General features: G+C 37.9%; 1 protein-coding gene across 3 annotated transcripts; it reads right to left on the minus strand.

Moving 5' to 3' along the window:
- Window positions 1-626: 626 nt before the first annotated feature.
- Window positions 627-12,497, minus strand: spopla (speckle type BTB/POZ protein like a). 3 transcript variants are annotated; one of them, XM_019268951.2, is made up of 13 exons: window positions 12,302-12,497; window positions 11,107-11,198; window positions 9,047-9,108; window positions 8,761-8,878; window positions 8,052-8,173; window positions 7,588-7,739; window positions 7,313-7,440; window positions 6,044-6,221; window positions 5,463-5,518; window positions 5,169-5,291; window positions 2,837-2,979; window positions 2,670-2,723; window positions 627-2,166 (listed from the first exon to the last, which is right to left on the minus strand). In XM_019268951.2, the coding sequence occupies exons 4-13, from the start codon at window positions 8,836-8,838 to the stop codon at window positions 2,022-2,024; spliced, it is 1,179 nt and encodes a 392-aa protein (XP_019124496.1). In that variant the 5' UTR covers window positions 8,839-8,878; window positions 9,047-9,108; window positions 11,107-11,198; window positions 12,302-12,497; the 3' UTR covers window positions 627-2,021. The 3 variants fall into 3 exon arrangements, with proteins under 3 accessions (XP_019124496.1, XP_019124495.1, XP_027146901.1); XM_019268950.2 differs by lacking the exon at window positions 9,047-9,108 and having other exon boundaries at window positions 12,302-12,496; XM_027291100.1 differs by lacking the exons at window positions 9,047-9,108; window positions 12,302-12,497 and adding an exon at window positions 12,026-12,204.
- Between the last annotated feature and the right edge of the window lie 8,424 nt (window positions 12,498-20,921).

The following is a 20,921-nucleotide window of genomic DNA, read 5'->3' on the forward strand; positions in this document are numbered from 1 at the left end:
TCACCTGCTGCTTCTTTAACAACCTTATTTCCTACGATCCAAAGGACAGAAAAAAAAAAAGTTCAATTGTGACGACGCCACTGCAGGCATCTGCTCCTTCAAGCGTTACACTTAGAAGAGCGAAAGCGAAAAGAGCGAAGATAAAAGGTTGGAGAGGCGTCCTAAAGCATAGATGATATCAGGTCTTTCTCCTAGGATCTGTGCTGAGAGGGGCGGATGAGGATCAACAAGCTGCTGATGAAGACGTCTCTGTTCCAGCAGGACAGAGCGGCCTTGCGTTCGCTTTAATTAGAGCTTTCACACATAAAACAAGAGGGGGGAAAAAAAAAATGTCTTTCATGCGCTGTAAAAAAAGGTTGAACATTAAATATGTTCCTATGCTAATGCAGTTTAAGCACATTTTCTTTTGATTATCACAGCGGTGTTATTTTCTAATCTTCTATTTAAAAAGAAAACCACTGGAGAGAGTAAGGAAGAAAAAGACCTCAGCCTGACATCAACTTCCGTTAACATGACCATTAAAAAAGAAAAAGTGGAGATAATCACACTTCCTCAAATAGAAATCTCTTGTCATGTCAAACAAATCGAGCCAGTTAAAGAAAAAATAAAACAAAACCATCCTGGGCTGCTTCAGACTGCTGGAAAATGGTTTAATGGGTTAATGCAGGCATTCTTGCAGACAACAACTTCATCTTTTCTGCTTCCAAACAAAAAGAGGTTTCAACATCTCAACATGACGCTGAATGATGAGTAATATCATGTAAAAATGATGCTACTCTTTTAATTTACAAAATCCTCTGAAGTGTCGGTCACACCACACTACATACGAGACGGACTGAATAAACATGACAACCCCCCATTCAAACACAGAATAACATTGCCAGTAGAAGTGATGCTCAGCATCCTACAAAATATCCAAGCATGTTAAGAGGATTCTTTTTTTTTTTTCTTTTTTTTTGCACATACTCAATTCATTTAATTCTGCACAAATATGTCAGATAATGGCAGAAAATAAATTGTTAAAAACAAAATTGGTACTTGGACACTTTCTTTGACAATAACATGACCATGCATTAGTCTCTCCACTTTTAGTTAACCACAATATATTGAGAATATATAATATTTGCATGTTGGCGATACTAAGGACAGAAATTCTCAAAATTTAATCTAGAACAGTTCACAGACGTATGATCTGGAATATGTCATTCAAATGGGAGACTGAGTAAATACTTCCATATACTTCCAATGTTTTAATATATTAGGGCCAAAGTATAGACACTTTTCCGTCTAACGTGTATTAGAAGGATTGACACTGGGTCTTCATAATGGCAGATCACAATTTTTCCCCACAAATATGCAACAGACTTTCTTGTACACTGGTCTTCTGAAGATGGTTCAACTGTCATTTACATAGAAATGGTGCCATCAATATGGGGCATACACATCTTTTAAAAAGTGTAAAGAACTGACCTTGCACTGAAAGTGTTCATGCTTTTTAATGTCTAGTCACAAAACGGGCTAAACATTACAAATATATAATATTTCCCATTTAGTTAAACCTTTGTTACGTTCCTATAGAACTCCATATCAAAATGACTATTCATGGGAACTAGTGCAACCTGGAGGAGGCCTGGTCTTTGTGACAAGGCAGGCACAGAGTAAAATAGACAAAGTACTCTAGAGCGGCTCCAGAGCAATGGCAGATATATTAAGGCCATTTTCAAAATTACAGGAAAAAAACAGTAGCAGACAGCTTGACTTGCTACCCAGGCTGAAGAGAATTCTTCAGTTGGGGCAGCAAAGCAAGCAAGCAACACCAATTTTACCAATTTTTTCCCCAATCCACTGATGTCAGTCGTCCAACGTGCCAGCCTCCCCACATCCCTGGCCAGAAAGCTCCACTCTTCTTTTATTCAAGTGTGTTCAGTTTTGGTGGGAATAAGAGTGGTACCCTCGCTAGTCCTTTCTTTGTAAACCCATGCGTCACACCTCCAGTAAAGTCTTGAGGCACAGTCAGGGAGTCAGGACTGTTTTAGACGCTTCCTGGGAAGACCAAAGGGTGGGCACTGTGCTGAAGCCAGGGCACGGAAGGCCTCGGCTACCAAGTGAGGATGGGATTGGATCATTGACTTCCAGCCTGCAGTCTCCATTATATCTGTGGCATGACTGTAAGCACAAGGGAAATGAAGTTAACACTAAGACATGACAATGTGCACATTAAAAATCAATAAGCATAAATGAGATCGTAATGACAAAGCAAAGAAGGAGGACTTGATCCGTGAGTCGCATGATGAAGTTGAAAAGAGCCGTCAGTGCTTTCCGTGCATAGATCGATCGATTAGACGCTCTTCATGTGTTGAATACAGACTGAAATAAAGTTCAACACTTCAAGGTGCCCTATGACAACACACTACATCATCTAAAAGAAAAACTTCCCATAGCGACCAGATCCCTTTCTTTTTAAAATTCTGCAAATATTCCATTTCTAGGGTTTATCCAGGTATGAGTCTATTAATAACTTGGATACAAAGATATGGCACTTCAAACTGAAAAGGCAAATAGCACTCTGTCTGCCTGGGCTAAAACAATGAATTCTAATGCATCTGGTAGGGGAAAGAGATAAGAGCGCGTTATTAATCTTGTGTCACATATATCAGCTAATTACATACTTGCTATTCCAGTTCTTTCCATCTTTACAGCCCAGCTGTCTCAGGACACTGCACCTATGGCAAGGAGATAAAAAGGTAAGCATTCAGGGCTGGTAAACAGAAATGGCAGCAAGAATTTATCACTGGAGGTTTTTTTTTTTCTCCTTCCCCTTCCTTGCGATACTTGCCTGTTGATAAAATCTATGGCTTGTGCTTTGAGCTGCTCGGCGCTGTGCAAGTCTGCTAGGATGAGGGTGTCGGCCACATTCTCCACTGAAAGGCTGTTGCACAAGGCCTCTTCACACATGACCTTTAAACGCTCCAGAGCGTACTGGGGGCGGGTGGGGTGAGACGGGGGGAAGACACAAAAACAGTGGTTACACCCTGGATGCAGAGTGGGTCCCTATGGTCCTGAGGTTTTGCCTCAACTATTCTGAATACACAAGAAGGTATAGATGTAATCTGTTAATAAAATTCGTAATGATTACAAGTCCACTAGGAATGTCCGCAACTAGCAGTCTCCAATGTATTGCAGAGTTAAAAAACAACAAAAAACAGGAATTACCCAATTTCATGCAATGACACATGATGTGATTTATCACTTTAGGAATGAATATTGTTGCTCAATATTCTGATTCACTATTCAGTAAAAACTCATGGATCAAATTCATGATCAGCATGATTCATAATACAATCTTGCTTACCCTAAATGAACCGGTGAAAAGAATGGTAGTGTCTTACAAAGAATTTGAGAGATTATAAAGAGGCATCATATCACAGTGCCCAGAAGAAATATGACTTCATACATTTAAATCTGCAATGATTATGAAGCGACCTAACATGAGCTGCGAAATTAGGCAACACACAGGAGAAGAAAATCAAACCAAGGTACTGAACAGCAAATCCTTGTGTTTCTCCATTTAAAAACATGAGGTGGTCGTGTATCTCTGTGTCATGAAGTTGTGACAAAACACTGCCTTAGCACTAAATCCACCAAGGAGTCGTCTTTTTTTTTTACCCCTCTGGCATTTTTTTCTGTAACTCTCTTAAAATAAAACTTCTACATGCCTCAGGTTATGACTTTTCCTAAAAATGGTGTGTAAAAATCGTCATCGCTAATAATGGGCGGTTTGGGATAGAAAGCAAAAAAAAAAAAAGAATCATTCATGCCTAGAAACACTGAGGAGTCATTTCTACCCCTCATAGAAACCTCTGCATGAAGTTAGACTTGTTCAGTCTTTTGATAAGCACGCTGCCATATCAAACGATAGAGAAAGATATATTTGATAGATATTAGGCTGGATAGATGGAAACATGAAGCGGAGCAGAAGAATGAATGAATGGCCCATGAATTACCAGTATCCTAACTAAAACAAACTGTTAAAATACAATAATTACATTTTTGAAATGTGTAAATCATTTTGCTGTTCGTTTGTTGTAGCCTTCAGTTTCTGATAATGAATGTTAATGGAATAAAGCAATTGTAAAAAAAATAATAAATCCCATAAATAGAATTTTAAATTGATGTTTTGTCTCATTTTCTAAAGAAATTACAAAACAGACAATTTAAGTGCTTTAAGAAACAATGTTTCTGCGATTAAAGATGCAGCGGGGACTTCAAATAACTCCTCTGTGCAGTTTCAGTGTTACATTATTTTCGTGATAAAAGTTTTTCTGCCAAGACTTTAATCCTATTTCTGTAACACCAGTAATATTTGTATGTCAAGAAACTTTCAGTATTGATATACAGCTACTCAGAATAGAAACCAACACTGACTACATCCTCAATAATATTATAACGAAGCAGTTATAGTGTAAAAAATTAAAGATATTTAACAACTTAATTAACATTAACTAGATGGTTCAACATCATGAAAAAGAGAAAGAATCAAGTTATTGTGCTTCCTAAGTCTTATAATAAGTAATATAATTCACATCAGTAACAACAAGCGCAATGAAGACGACCAAACAGAATGAACGAAAAGGAAGCGAGAAGCCGTTATTTTTAAAATATCATTTCAAAACAAAAAAAAAGTCTCTGAATGAAACATCCGAATGTGACAAATCCACAACACAACAAATAAAATATTGTTTCTTTCAGGTGGTGGGTCGCAGTGATACATGAAACGCTGGTTTATCAATACTGAGAGTATGTCACATAAGATTGCTGGTTAACAGCTGTGTGATTACACATTAGCCTTTTAGCATCATTGACTTGCATACAGTGCTGGTGGAGGCTCCAAACATTTGAGATCTGACTGTCCATGACTAGAACACATTTAGAGACTGTTCATCATCACTGTTCCAGTGTCTAAGTGACCTAATGTTATCACCAGCATAATAATACCTCGTGTTGATGCACACGTTGGCTAGGAGTAAACACAGAATTCATCAAATATCATGTTTGCTTGCCATTTCATTTACAGTCTGGTGAAAAATAACTGGCCAAAGACAAAAACAGAAGAACCTGTTTCTCTGCCTTGACAAAGAAGTAGAAGGCTTGCAAAGTCGGGTACTTACTTTATCTGCAGCTGCCAGCAAATTGTCTGCCATCTTCTCCAGGTTCGGGGCCTTTCCTGTATATATGAAACCCATCATTTCCTTAAAGACATCTGGATCTACGTCGCTGATGTCCACCCGGTTCTGTAAGAAAAAGGTGAGACGTTTTTGTATAACTGACAGAATAACATGATCTTGACAGAGCATTTTGAGCAATAATTACTGTGCAGGGAAGTGTAGCTCTGTGTCATATCAGACATAAATTACCTATTGGGGAAAATGTCAGAAGAGGTGGTTGTAAGCTGTTATTCTTACCTTTTTACTTTCCTCCATTTCGTGTTCAAACATGGCATTAAAAACTGGTGACCTCGCTGTAGAAGAAATAACATAAAAGCTAAGTATTCAAATCCATAGTTACTGTTAATCAAGATGTACCAACATTGTGTCATGTGATGAATAAAGAAGCTTTCATTAAATAGCACACGATACGGCTGTCTTATAAAAAACAACTAATGTATCAGCATTGAACTCCAAGTCTTAAAATCATCCCTGTATCTGCTACTTTGTGAGCAATTTTGCCTGACCGCTGCAGCTGCCACCATGTCTAATGGACACAAGCTGGAGTGGAGAGTCAGCCTCTCAATCTCCAGGATCCTACAGTCTGGGTCAAGTCGGGCCAAGTAGGGGTAGTGGGGTGGATTAGCGCCAAGTGCTGAAGTAGGTCACTACAAAAATCAAGCCACGAATACAAACCCTCCGCAGCCTTTTGAGGTGCTTATGGCTCTGCAAGAGAAGCCATTAAGAAGAGGCAAAGACATGTCTTGCAGGGGCCATTAGGGGAGGCTTCTCTTGTGGTTGCTGCTTGCTAAAGTGTTGGGGGCCTGGGGCGGTCTTACCTGCAAGGATGGATTTGTGAGCTTTGAACTCCTGCCCTCCGACGTAGAGGCTGCAGTCTGTGAAGCGTGAACACTCCCACAGGTTCCCCAGGTCATCAGACAGCTGACATTCTGGTACCTTCAGCATGTTCATGTTGGACTGTCCTGAAATGTTAACCGAATCCTGGACGACGCTTACCTGTGTATGGGAAACGTCACAGTGAGAACACGCTGAACATCCTAACAAGTCCAGCAGAAAATGTCTCATTAGTGCTTACTTTACTCTTTTTAAAGTGTATTTTCAAGACTGAGGAACCTACACTGGGAGGAAAATACACAACCACGTATAAACAAAAATTAATTAGCTTTGCCGAATCAACCTAACTGATAAATAAAAAAGCATTTTGTCTTTAATTTGAATGTAATTTGTTTATCAAATTGGCAATTTGCCTGAAATTGTTCAATCTTTTTTTTGGAACCGTTGTCCTAGCACACTGTCTGGTCCTGGAGGTATTTGGCCAATTGCGTTCAAATCAAAATTCACTGACACTTCATTTAACTCGTCCCTTGAAAGAACATTTTAGGAGACATTTATTCTTCTTGACACACTGAATGCAGTTATTTCGAAAACAAACATCATGGTGAACGATTTAAGAGTGTTTCACTTGCTAAGGAGTTAATGTAATTTAAATCGAATGCCCACAGTATGCTGGTAATTAAATGGTTCAAGAAACTACACTCGGGTGTAAGCTGCAGCCTCAATTCACTTAGTTACATTTGATGAACAGTGTTGTGATGCTGATGCTTTCAAAGATTCATAATTTATATGCCACATGTAACAGCAGCAGCTCAGCAACGCGATACACAACGATGGAAAATGAGGATAACAGAAGCGAAACAGAAACAGACTAATTGCAATGAAAAGAAACGACCTAATGCCATTTCACTTTGTTTTTTTTTTTTTTGTTTTTTTTTTTAAATCATTTAATGTTATAATCAATGGAACTGTGAGACCAAACAATGACACATTGTCCCCTAAACTGAAAAATGAGAAATTGTGGTGTGGACAGAAGGGGGAAGTGTGTGCCAGCCAAAGTAAGGAAAACTCCCCATTAACCCACAGAAAAAGGCTCTTTTATGGTATAGCTGCATACACCATCTGACACAATCACCACAAGTAGATTTGAGGAAAATGCAGCTCATTTGTGATTTGGGGAAAATTACAGCATTCATAAGAAGACAAGACGAATTTGTATTAATATGAAGAATAAAAACAAAAAGAGCACTCACCTCACAGAACAGCGTGAGCTTGTCGTCTGGTAAGAGTCCATTCGCTTCATCAAGGAGGAAATCTCTCCTTATAAATTTTTTGAAGCCCCAGTCTTTGCCTTGGACAAATCTATATGCTCTTTGGCTTTCTGTAACATGAAGGAGGAAAAAAAAATATATAAGTCATAATATAACTGCTCTATTATTTATTAAAATGAATGCATGTGGAGATATGAAAGAGAATATTAATACATGGTACAACTCCATGTGATGACATTCTGCTTGCTCGTACTCACCCATCGCTTTTGTCTCCTCTCTTTTAGCGTTCAACAAAGAAAACTTGAACTTTGCTCTGACTTCACTTTTTGGACAACTAACAAGAAGTAAATACAGTGACAGATAATCTTTGCTTTCATCATCAAGTCCCTTTGGATTGACTCGCAGACACCTGGCAAATGAACAGACAACACATTAGAGATGACAGCATGTTAGCAACGTCATAACTGCTTTTATCACTTGTTAAAACACAAGACTATGATGAGCCTTCAGGGGTCAGTACATCCTGCTGTGACAGACACGTGCGTAATTCATGTTCATATTTAGAGAAGAACATGAAACTGGATGTAATAAAGTCAGACTGATTGATAAATCCCAAAAAGATAATGCACAATAATATTCTCAAACCCTGAAGGCCTACAGCTATTCATAAAAACCCTGCAAATATATTATTTGTATTGAGAGGTTTAGCTTTAGTACGAACCATTTCATCTTGTCATTAGGGCCAGAGGAGAAGGTTGAGCTCTTCAGCACCTCCCCCATTTCTTCTCTGCAAAAACTAAAATTGTTTATGGTCCACATGTAGGAAAACTTCACAACTTTGACCTTGGGATCAGAAGAAGAAACAAGCAGAACAATCAGACCAAAGCTCTCTCTTTTTTTTTTGTTTTGTTTACATTTTTAAATACATGAGAAAGGAAATGATATGGCTTGTAAAAACTCAAATACTCTCGTCCAGGTTGTCTGATTTTAGGATTCTCCACCCTTGATTACATTAATCAGAATGATACCGTTTTAAGACTTTTTAAAAGAATACATTTTGACACAGATGGAAAAACACAGGTGTAAAATAATAAAATTAATGATAGCTGAAATGCAATTAGCCGCTGTAGTTTCAGGGTCCCGGTATTGTGCATGCTGGATCACCAACACTAATGGCTTACTGGGACACTTGAGCCACCGTTAATGTTATTAGTAACAACCGTGCTTTTCCTACCATGACAAGTCAAATTGCCTGCTGTGAAAAGGCCTATTAACATAAAGAGAGAAAAATAACAATAGGAGTATGAGTCGGGAATGAATTACCAGTACTTAAGGTTTGGTAGATTTTAAAAAGGAAGAATTCCCAGCAGGATTTATCTAAAACATTATACATACAGAACATGATTTTGCAAGTTTAGTTATGCCAATACCTGTGTGTAACACCAGCTCTCTGCCACAGGTCCACTTGACATCTCCCCTGGGGGAGGAGGGGTGGGAACCCGTGACATCACCGGCTTCGGGGTACCACTCACTCTCGTCCTTAAAGCACTAATCGTTCCGAGAAAACAAGAAGCAATGTTATCTTTGCCCGTTTAATTACCAGATTATACATATGGAATATTTTCACTTAAAGTATCTGGTCAGAATAAAGATGACAGACAAAAGACATAAAATCTTTCACATGATTTGATTTGAATTTGCTTGTATGTGATGCACCAAAAAAGTCTGCATTCTCACTCCATCTTGGGACTGACGTCAAATTTTGGAAATTAGTTGAACTATGGGATAAGGATGAGACAAAGTGAACTGTTACTACTGCAGGTTTGAGTACGGGAAGTGATTAGCATTTAAAATGTGGCCATGCTACATAATGAAAACGTGTGACACAGTCCCTGGCTACGTGACCATCAACATGCTCAGTCTCACAGCTCAAGCCAAGCTATTCTCACCCTGATTTATTGCAAAGATCTAGGAAAGAGGAGGAACGAGTGGTAAAACCAGTCTGAATGTTCATATGGGCTATGACTATTGTTTTAAGATAGATTTCATATCTTTTAATTCCTCATCGCTTTGCAAATTCCTCAGACCAAAAGTAGCTGTGGACAAATCCTGTTTAAAGTTTAAAAATTTAAGACGCGTCAAAACTGACCCCACGAGAGTAAAACAAAAACTCTTTCTGAAGGTGAAGCTAGCTAGATTAAGAAGGACGGAACCAAAAAAAAAAAAACCACACTCAGTTCCCGCCACTAGTGCGGCAAAATCCAAAATCTTTTTCCACTCGTTTCATGAATTTACAGTTTCTAGCATTATTCTATTTTGGCCTCTAACTTAAAGACACCATCTGTAGTACTAACCCTACTTTTCTTTACACGCACCAATACTGGCAGACCACAATATAACTGTGACTGTGATGTAGTAAAATACAGAAAATACATTTGACATCTTCCAATGTCAGTTATGCTGCTAAACGCATGCATACTTAGGCTTGATGTCTTTGTTTTCCCTTTTAAATGATGCATTGTGCCAGACAGGCAACCTGTTAACAAAATGTAACTGACGCCTGAGCAGACGTCTCTGTTAACACTTTGTCTTCAGTCACCACTCCACACCAAGTCCCTGCTGGATTTGTTTTGTAAACGATCAGAAAGGAGGACACACATGGATTGTGATCTACAGACAGTTAAACAGCAAACACGTTGTTGACTAACTAGTGAGGTCATTTGGCAGGTATTTAACAGTGCTCCTCTAAGTCCTGTACAGGCTGAGCACAGGTTACAGGCTGGGATATCCCCAACAAGCCTGTGCAGAAACTGGTGATGCAAAACACATAAGGCAACCAAATACACGTCGTCTTAGCAACAGCCATGTTTCGTGTACAAACATGCCAATTTCATTTCATACGAGCAGCACAACTCTTGAGACAGCAGTATATCAAAAGGCGGCACAAAAACCGCCATGTTCACACAGGCACGTTTGCTGTAACAGAATCGCATTGGCAAATGTTTTTTCGGTTCCTTCCTCACCTGACACATCCCCTTTTAGAGTGTCAGCACATTTCATTTCATCTTTCTCATAAAGGGAAGTTCACATCAAAGCCTCTAAAGCCCTGTCATCCCCCTGCTACAGTCACCTCAGAGTAAAGCATTTCCAATTATTCTTAAAAAAAGTGTTTTCTTAAAAAAAAATGTTTCTTTTCCCCCCCTACAACAACTGACAAATGAGGAGGCAAAGGCCTGCTAATGTAAGACAAATGCATCGTCATTCCTGAAACATAGTTTACACTATACACCGACATATTTTACACAAACACATGGCAAGGACAACGCCAGAGAAGAAACTGTGATGGTAGAGGACTACTTCAATTGAGTTCACTTTCTTTCTGTGTGAACGTCTCTCACACACTCACACACACACACGTAAGATGACGAGATGTTTCTGTGTGTAATCACTGGGCCACTTGTTTGCAGCTGTTTCCTTTGTTTCACTGACATTCTTCTACCGTTTCCAAAATTCAGTTTTCAGGACTTAAATATTTAAATTCTGAGACAATTGCTCCTTATAACAAAACAATCCCCAAAATGGATGCATTTAAAAACAAAACGTGGCTTATAAATAAGTATTCTTGATGAGATGGAGGAATATTAAAAACACAAACAAGACTTCAAGTGGAGCACACAGACACTTGGTACAGGATACTGCAACAACCGAAACCGGTGAAATGAAAATCTGAATCATGCAGCATCAGCAAGTTAAAAAAAAAAAAACCTTCTTATCACCTCTTGAATGGTTGAAATGTACAAAGATGCAGTTTCTTTTTCTCCCCTAAGTTATCACAGGATCCTTCATGGCCCCATCTTCATGTTCCACTCTGAGAATAAAATAAAAATAAAAAACAAAAACAGACATGAGACATGAGAAAATCTAAAAAGTAAAGTAAGTTAGCCAGAGTTCTCACAAACAAACCAGAGTTGTAATCAATATAAAAAGTGACACCTCGGGACAATTACAGTGCAGATTGCCACGTTATTTAAAAAAAAAACTTAAGGTTCAAATAAGTGATCGTTAGCACTCAGGAGCAGTGCAGGCCTTATATCCCCTGCTGTGTTGAATGATAACTAAACGTGTGATGTGTTTTATCCTGTAACCGAGCCTGCAGCTCACTGCTCGGCCTGTGAAGCAGCCAGTTTTAAAAAATGAGCCAACTCAAGATTCACCTGCAACTTTGTTTTGGCTAACAGCGTTAGCTGCTGCTGCTACGCCGCCTTTAGACACAGACACAGATGCTACGATGCTAGTTTGCATGAGTTGGAAGTTATAAAATAAATAAATTTAAATAAATGTCTTTGACGAGCTCACTTTTTAAACGCTCCTTGGAAATGTCAGCGGATGTGAGCACGCTTAATACAAAATAAAAAGAAAGAATCAAACTATAAAAGCAACAGCTCAGTGTTAGCTGAAGCTAAAGTGTCAACACTTCAGATCGTCAACATCGCTTCACTCCCTGGAAATGTAGCTACTTCATCCGACTACAATCATTTTCTTTTAAAAGAAGAGGAGTAAACGCATGTGGCTAAACATTAAGAGATTAATGTTGACTTCACTTTAGCCCCTCAGACCGCAGACGCAGCTAACACATCAGCTAGCTCAAACACAAAACACAATAAACTGTGTCCACGTTACAGCGCGCTGACTTACAGTCACGGTACTCCTCTTAAGTTTGCGACACTAGCTGAGGACAGCACAGGTTAATGTGCTTGTAATGTGCTGTTTAGATTGCGCATTGCCCGGTGTGAAACACACACACACACATTAAAATAAAGGGGGGCCTTGGCTGGTCCCTGTGACAGGATGCTAACTGAGCGAGCTAACGCAGAGCCTCAAACAAACGGCGGCTAACTAGCGGCTAGGCGAGGCTAATCTCTGCACTGGCTGCCCACAAAAAAAGTTTAAAAAGACGTGGTGACGGCGTACCTTTCAGTTTCATACTTCCACATATATCGAATAACGCATGTAGCTTTGTGTCACAGTCGCTCCTTGCGCCCTCCCGTTACTTTAAACTCTTTTTTCACTCAGTCTCTTCACAACCTTTCTTTGTCTAGTTTATATCTGGGCTAGCTTACATCTGTCTAGCTGGCTTGGTAGCTTAACAGGCTAGAAAATATATAAGCCACTGCGCATGCGCGAAATTTGGACAGCATCCATCCAGCTTCATTTTTATTTTATAACAATAATAATAATAATAAAATACATTATTCATAGGCGCCTTTCTGTCACCCAAGCACACCTTACAATAAATAAAAGTAGACAGCAAATAACAGAAACAAACAAAACAACCTGGACACTTGCACATCTCACTACCTCACCATGGTGTACACTGTTGGTTTGTTCTTCTTTTTATGGTATATCTCTCTCACAATTGTTTCTCTATTTATTGTAATTACTTTTCTCTAATTTAAATTTGCCTTTACTTTTTAATATTTATTTATATATATATTTTTTTATTTTTTTTTATTTTTTTATTTTTATATTTTATATTTTGATATTGGGCTGCTCCGGACCAGGGAAAACAATTTTCGTTTCATCCCATGTTTACATGTGTTGTAATGACAATAAAAACTCCTTGAATCCTTGAATCCTTGAAAAAGAACTATAAAAGTAAATCAAATTACAAGAATACAACATTAAAAACAGGTTGAAATAGGACAATGCAATTGAATAGATGGAAAAGGCTTTTTTAAAACAGGTGGGTTTTTTAGTGCAGACTTGACTTGTGGTTGGTAAGAGGTCCAGAGCTGGGGAGCAGAGCGGCTGAAATCTCCGCTCCCCATGGTGGTGAGACAGACGGAGGGGACGTCAGGTGAATGGAGGAGGGCGTGTATGGTGCTGCAGGCAGATGTTGGTGGTTGGTTTTTATCAACAGATCCACTGAAAACAACTGTTATTGTGGATGATTGATAAATCGGAAAATTACCAGGGTCCATTGCTCAACTTTGTACCGAAGTGCACTCCGAAGATAATATTATCCTGATGTCTTTTTGACCAGTCATTGTATGTGGTTAAAATGTTGTAATCATACCCCAACATGCCTACACACACAACAGACTTTACATAGTGATGGACAAGATGCAAAATTAATGAGTATTATTATGCTTTTCAGTCCCCAAACGTTATGAAGTAGTTTGTCCCGTCCACATGGACCTTAAAGTACTCATTAACACAGCAACGACTTTGTAAGTTTCAAGTCGACTATTGCAACCTGCCCAATGCCTCTGTGACACTCTAAGCTCAGTGACACCTCCCTCTCAGTGCATCCTGCTTGAGGCCTCGCAATGGCCAGGTACTTATGATTGCTTTTAGGTGTTATCTTGGTCTCATGATGTCAAAATGTAAACAGCATGATGAAGAGGACTGTTTGAATACAAACTGTCATTGAATCTGAAAGATTTGTGTTCGATCATGGATCAGACGCTGATTTTTGTGACTTTTTTTTGTGGTTTATCACTTGTACAAATGGCATGTTACGCAATAAGTTCTGAAACATTGAACAGTTAGACGTGTGAATTCAATGTTTAGGAAGGCAATTAAGTTCACTTGTAAAGGTTAAGTGCATTTTAGGTGCATTCTGAAATTTCATCCGAAGCTGAATATCTCTAACTTTGGTGAGTAGCGCAGAATAAAAATAAGCTAAGAATAAAATACAATACTATAAATTTTAGGTAAGTAAGGACATATAAAATACAGATATAAATATACTAAAATAGAATATACACAAATATGAGAAATATAAAATATACAAAGATAGGATATGAAAAAATATGTGCAAGTGTTTATAATATGTATAGCAGGTACGAGTGATATGCACAGACACAATTTGAGCACAAGAGTAAAGTGAAATTTCGCTGAGTTGAGTTGACACGGAGCTCTCGTCTGTGGGCCATCTCACTGCACAACCGGAAAGCAATTGGGGAATTGCGTAGGGTGCTATTTTTACAGACTGAATACTTTTATTTTATATTTAGTACGTTGCTGCTTTTAACCTTTTGTGAATATTGTTATATTTGGTCACTCAATTAATTGCAGGGTGTTTTTGGCCTTTTTTTGACAGAGACAACTTGAAGAGTGGAGAGATGGAGAATGACATGCAGGAAAGAGCCACGGTCGGATTCGAACCTGGGCCACCGTGGCAAGGACTGAGCCTTTGTACATTGGGCAGATGCTCTACCAACTGAGCTAAACAACACCCTGACTCTCCTATTCTATACTAAAATAAATAATGATGATGCGATATGATGACTTTACAAAAAAATAATAATGATTTAGACCCTCAAATAAGGATATTTGGAGAGATTCTCAATATGACTATTTCAGGAATAAAGGTCGATATACAGCAATGATGGTTAGGTAAGAGTTAGATGAATGTAGTTATTCACATGTCACATGACAGGCCTCATGGGAGAAAATGCAAACAATGGGAAGGAGGTGTCTCATCACTTCCCATTATATGCCTATAATAGTCCATCATCATAGACCGAAGAAAGAAAAAACAGAAATACTTGATATAATGTAGCTTACGTACGATGATGAAACCCCTAAACTGCAGCTCATTCTCAGTCAGCCTCCACACTGTCTCTTCTGTCTCCTTCTGATGTTTCTCGTCTACAAACACAAAGCACTTGGGAAGCCATTCTCTGAAACAATACTCTATAATGGCTCCCTGTAGGCCTGTGATAACTAATTCCCTTTCAGATGGATGGACACTGTTCTGCAGAATGAGCGATAAATGGCTCTTCTGCACCACATCAGTCTACATTCATGGACGAAGTGCGGCAGAGTCTGTGAATGTTTGCACTGTATAGTGACGACTAATACCAAAACAGCTACTGTCTGTAATCCAGCTCGGGTTTGGTCAAATAAACACATCAAAATGTGATATACTGATACTGAAGCTCACATCTAATGTCTTTAATATCATAGTGATGATACTCTGACCATCTTGACGTAGAAGGCATGGATGATAAATCGCATGACACAAATGCTATAAGGAATTTAAATCAGTTTAATTCAGGCTTTCCTGCACATTCACAGTTCAATAAACATTTTATGTTGCATTTATCTGCATAATTTTTAATATAGTTTGTGTGAGACCTGCAGTGCCAATAAAAAACCCTTTTTTTTTTTTTTTTTTTAGTTCACATCAATTGATCAGTCACTTCTATCCATTCATGTTTGGCTTCAGAATGAATAGACAGGAATACTTATTTTTGTGTCTTTGTCCTATTTGGCATGTTCAAGCCGTCTTCATGAATATCTTTTTAAACAATGGCTGTGACAGTCCTCTACCTCTAACTACAGTACAATACTGTTCAATTAGAAGGATCTCAAAATATCACTGAATTATTCCTGGACAAGTATTCAGCGCTTTCATTGATGAAGACTGATACAGACAGAACTTGAGCAGAGAGAAAAAAGGCTCCAGTGACAACGAGCCCCAGTGACCTTATCAGAACATGGTCACAGAGGTCGGGAGAAAAGTTGAGTCTGACATTACCATACTTTTCTTTCCAGTGTCTTGGAAATAAGCCATAATACTTAACAAAGGAGACGACAGAGAGCCCCAAAGATTCCAATTATCTAAATTGGATTAAATCTAAGTAATAAAAATATGGTAATACCCAAATGTTGGTTTATGGATATTGGAATGCTATTAGTTGACCAGATTATTAGTAGTCCTGAAGAAAGTTCTGTAATTTCCTTTCCACAAATCAATATTTACTAGTTATATAGTTGCCTTATTTGCTGTTATAACTAACACCATATGCAAACACAACATGTATTTTGCAATATTAAGTGTACTGATTCGAGGAATGCATCCATGGTCTCGTCTGTGATTGATTCCTCTGATAATGGTTGAATTTTGGGACAAACTAAAATTTTTAAGATGCTCTTTATGTTTTTTTCGAGATATGGGAGATCTTATTACTGTGTAACATGTGTTTTTATCTGTGGAAAAGAAAATACACCACCAAATAATAAAATAGTCCTAAAATAACACTGCAGTGCTAACACATTTTAGCAGTGGATTTTCATCTGAATATGGCCCGTGAAAGCATGATGTATCCATCCTAACACACGAGATGCTAAATAATCAGTGATTACGGATCACCTTGAATCCCATGTCAAACTAATCACTGGCTGACAGAGAATGTATGAAATATTTCATAAAAAATACCAAGTGGGGAAGCCCAGTTTTTATTCTGCAACATCAAAGTGTGTCCTTTACCTCATATCAGATTTTGTTGAAAACACACATTTATTGCACGACTCTCATTTATTATATATTAATGAAATCTATGTGACATATTAACCTTTATCATAGATTTCCATAAAATAACGTTTGCTGTGTAGGTTAGCATTAGCACTATTAGAAATTGCCAGGCAGTCATGATTTTGGCTAGGTTTATCTTTCGTTATGGAGGTATTTTGCACTGTGAATTCCAGATATGTGTTTATTGCTGTTATGTAAGGATGCATACTATATTCACAAAAATGACAACATTACAATTGCCTCAAAGGAAGCCTTACGTTTATGTTCACAGAAACTGAGCAATCATGTTTAATGCACAAAAGTGCACAGCAGTTGAAGTCAAGCAGCGTTATGTATTTGTGGTACTGTCAATTTCACACATGGCTGTCAGTAAAGAGCTGAAGTGCTCATGACTGCCAACAGAATTCTGAATAACTTCAGACATAATCGAGCGTGATCCATTTGTAACAGCAGCAGCAATGATTTGCACATGACTGATATGAGCATTGAGATTAGTGTGGTTTTTTTTAAGTACCTTGATAATGAAAAGACTCGTGCAGACACAATGTAAAGATTGTATAGAATGCTTATTCAAGTATCGGACAAAAAGTCAACTATATTTACCAACAAGGGAATTATTCTTGTTGCATGTCATGATGAGTCTGTGAATTTTGTTTAAATCACAACACAATACCACTCTAAGTGCATATTACAAATTGAGTTGGACACTGGGCTGGGACCCTATACATAGATGTAACCATAAAAAAAAAACCTTATACACTCCCTTCTAATGAAAAGAGATTTTGCCTTCTTCAGTGATCTGGCTGTATTCTGCTACTGAGCCAGTCAACTGATAGGATTTCCCATGCTTGCTATTTATTAACTATGTAAAAAAAAAAAAAACAATGCATGAATTATAATAAGCATTATGATGTAAAAAAATGGCAAAGTCACTGTCTGTCCGAATGACAACCTTAAGTTATTCTAAACACAGTCAGAAAACAGTCTAAAGATGGGATGATTTCAAAACTAAATTTGCAAGATGTATGAGTGCCAAAGTCTCCAGGATTATAACACCTGAAGTTTAACACCAGAGTTGGTAACAAAGAGACTGTGAGGGTGCGCGAGAATGAGTGTAATGAAACTCCAGACAATTAAACTACTCTTTTTTCATTTTCAATCTCCTTATTAAGTGCTTTCCATGTTTTCCTCTCAACAATCTTTGAGCCTTTTCAGGATTTTGACAGGCTGATTATGTAGCGCTGAAGCAGATGCTCTGTTGCCAAGATGTCCATTGACAATTATTGCTATTCTTCATAGCTCATTTCCCATGGAGCAGGGAGAGAAATTGCACACTGGCTCCATGTTATTATAGTCCGCTTGGTATGGAAATGAAGACACTATTTACCCAAAATGTGCCTTTTATTCTTGTTTGATTATCAAATGAACTATGACATCTTGAAAAAGTGCATTACAGTTTATTATTTTATTAACATATATTCAACACATTCTTCCATATTTCATTTGATTAAAGAGACACATCTAAGTGTGATAATTTGCCCATATTCTTGGTGCTATTGACGAGCTTTTATAAAACCATTTACATGTTTGTTTCGTGTCTGTGTAGCTCAAACAACAGATTACAATTATTATCATCTTGTAGTCATATTATACATTGTACAGTTGCAGATTACATTTAGGAAGCAGTGTGACTTATTAGGAATATTTGTACAAGATTTAGGTGAAATTTGTGTGCTAGTCAATAGCTAGTTTTTCCTCACATACCTGATTAAATGTAAAATATAGGTGCAATATCTAAATAGCATATTAAATCTAATCTATAAATATATATATATAATATAATAGATATATAATAGTATATATATATATAATATAAATATATAAACAATTTAAAATTAAAATAAAGTTTCAATCCTAGAATATTCTTTACATTATATAAAAAACAGATGTATGAATGTAGATGAAAATGTATAACACTTGTGTATATTAAATATTAAATAACATTGAGTTCACAACTCTGTCAGGCAAATGCAGATTTGAAAACAGCAAAGAAACATGAGACACATTGATAAATTTGAACATTAATAAGTTTTGGGGTATTAATGATTGTGCTCAAGGCAGTTCATATGGACAAACAGCATTTTTGTCATTGTCTTGTTGTGTTGCTTGTTGTACAACCACCACACGGGTTTTTCAAGTAATAAAATGCCAACCACAGCCTCAATTTGAGACTATTTACAACCACGTTAAATGAACAATGTAATAAAACCACAATGTACTGTGTTATATTCCTCATTATAATTGCTTTCAGTTGAACACAACTAATAAAATACAGGTATGTGAGCTGGAACTGGAGCAGCATTGTTTTGAAATCTTTTGAAATTCAATATGCTTTTGAGCAACAGTAACAGCGGCAAAGTAGCACTGTTATTCAGTCAATGTCCTCATATTGTAAACAACATAACGTCCTGTTCAGTTCAAAGTGAGAATGATTGGGTGCAAGAGTTGAGGGAGAAATAAGACATCATGACTTGATGATGAGACTCTCATTTCTCAAGACAGGGACTGATGATAACCGTCGTTCTTCTGGTCTGCTACACTGCACACTAACAGGGGCTGGACGCAACGCTTCTTTCCTGACAACTCTGTCTTCTCTGCCCTTATCTCCCTCGCTCCACAAAAGAAGTTTAGAAGTCTTTTATCTATCCTTGGGGTACAGTTCCATGTCTGCCAAGAGAGGAATTCAACCAATAAAGCCTGTGGTAGTATTCATATGAACCAAGCATCACAAAAAAGGACTCTAAATGTTTTTTTTGTTTTTTTTAGTATTTCACTCTGCATAATTGGCAAACTGCTTTTGAGTCACTTAACAACACTCCAAAACTTAAATGCTAAAATCTAACACAACCTGTTGTTTTAGGATAGTGTAAATGTGGGATCTGTTTTTTTTTTTTAATCAAGGTTATAGGTCTGAATCATGTCTAATAGGAGAAGGTCATTCACCACTGTTCAGGAGATTATTTCTTTATTTTTTTATTGGGTGGCTCCTGTTAGAATTAAATTTTCATACCAGCATTTAATTTTTTTGAAAATGGGATAAATCTAAAAGCCTTCCCGCAAGAAATAATAGGACATTTTTCCGTCTTACTTGACTGTTAATCAGGCTGACAGGTGTAGGGTGTAAAAACAACTCGCTAACAGGGGCATCATGGTGACCCAGAGGTCTATAAGCACCCAACAAAGGCGAAAAACCTTTTTTTTAAAATGGTTGCCATAACTAACGGTTTTGCAGCTCAATCTTTCCTCTTCAGGTTTGGTACTTGAAATGCTCAGAACTACCTTCATCCCTCTCCCTCTCTCTCTCTCTCTCTCTCCTCTCTTCTTGTATTCACCCCTTGTATATTTCATTTGCAAAGCACATAGCCGTGCTCCAAAGAGATCCCAGAATGGATGCATTACTGAGAGACTGTCGGTGAGCAATTGCTGATCCAGGGGAGTGATAAAGAGAGCCGGGCTGTTCCTCAAACCTGAAAAAGAGACTGGAGAGAGTCATGGAGCATATAGACCAGGAGAGGTCACCAGCTGCCAAAGAAGGGCCAGACCCATCTCCACAATGTCCTCGCTTCTCCTCTATTACTGACACTTACGACATTGGGAACATGCAGTGAAGGAGGTTATAAGGAGAAAGAAGAAGTATGTCTAGGACAAAGAGAACTGTAGACTGCATGCAAATGAACCCTCGACAACCATCATAGAACGGCAAAAACAGAGTAGGCAAGAGTGGTTCAAAACCATGACCATGATCTTGGCCTTTACACATGGAACACTGGAAGTGGATTGATTAGAAGAGATGCAAACGCGATAATCCGCTGGACATCCTCACATCGCTACTTTGCATAGGGTCATTTTAGAGGACAACGCTTATCTCTGGTACCCAATTTACCTGCTAATAGATTTATTTCCTTGCAGCCTTTGACAAGCATTCCATACATTAGCATTTGTTTTGGAGATGACGCCCAAAAAGCACATTTACTGAAATGAGAGTTTTTGCATCAATAGACTGTGGTGTTTGTCGAGCTCGATTTGTTGCCACGAGCAACCCAATGCATTTCATAATCATTATTTTCAAAAGGTTTTTTTTTTTTCAAAAGGTGTCATCTCATGATTTGACAGACAATTGGAACTGATTTTGGATCTTTTCTTGTTCTACCTACCAGGTTTTCAGCAGTGTTTAGTTTACTTATTTATCTGCAGGCTCCCCCAATT

The sequence above is a fragment of the Larimichthys crocea genome, chromosome XVIII, assembly GCF_000972845.2.
Source record: "Larimichthys crocea isolate SSNF chromosome XVIII, L_crocea_2.0, whole genome shotgun sequence".
NCBI lineage: Eukaryota > Metazoa > Chordata > Actinopteri > Sciaenidae > Larimichthys > Larimichthys crocea.

Coding starts and splice junctions, on each gene's coding strand:
- spopla (XM_019268951.2), bottom strand. CDS start 8,838: ATGTCACGGGTTCCCACCCCTCCTCCCCCAGGGGAGATGTCAAGTGGA. Junction 7,441..7,587: donor AGAGGAGACAAAAGCGATGG/GTGAGTACGAGC, acceptor TTCATGTTACAG/AAAGCCAAAGAGCATATAGA. Junction 5,519..6,043: donor TCACAAATCCATCCTTGCAG/GTAAGACCGCCC, acceptor TTTCTTCTACAG/CGAGGTCACCAGTTTTTAAT.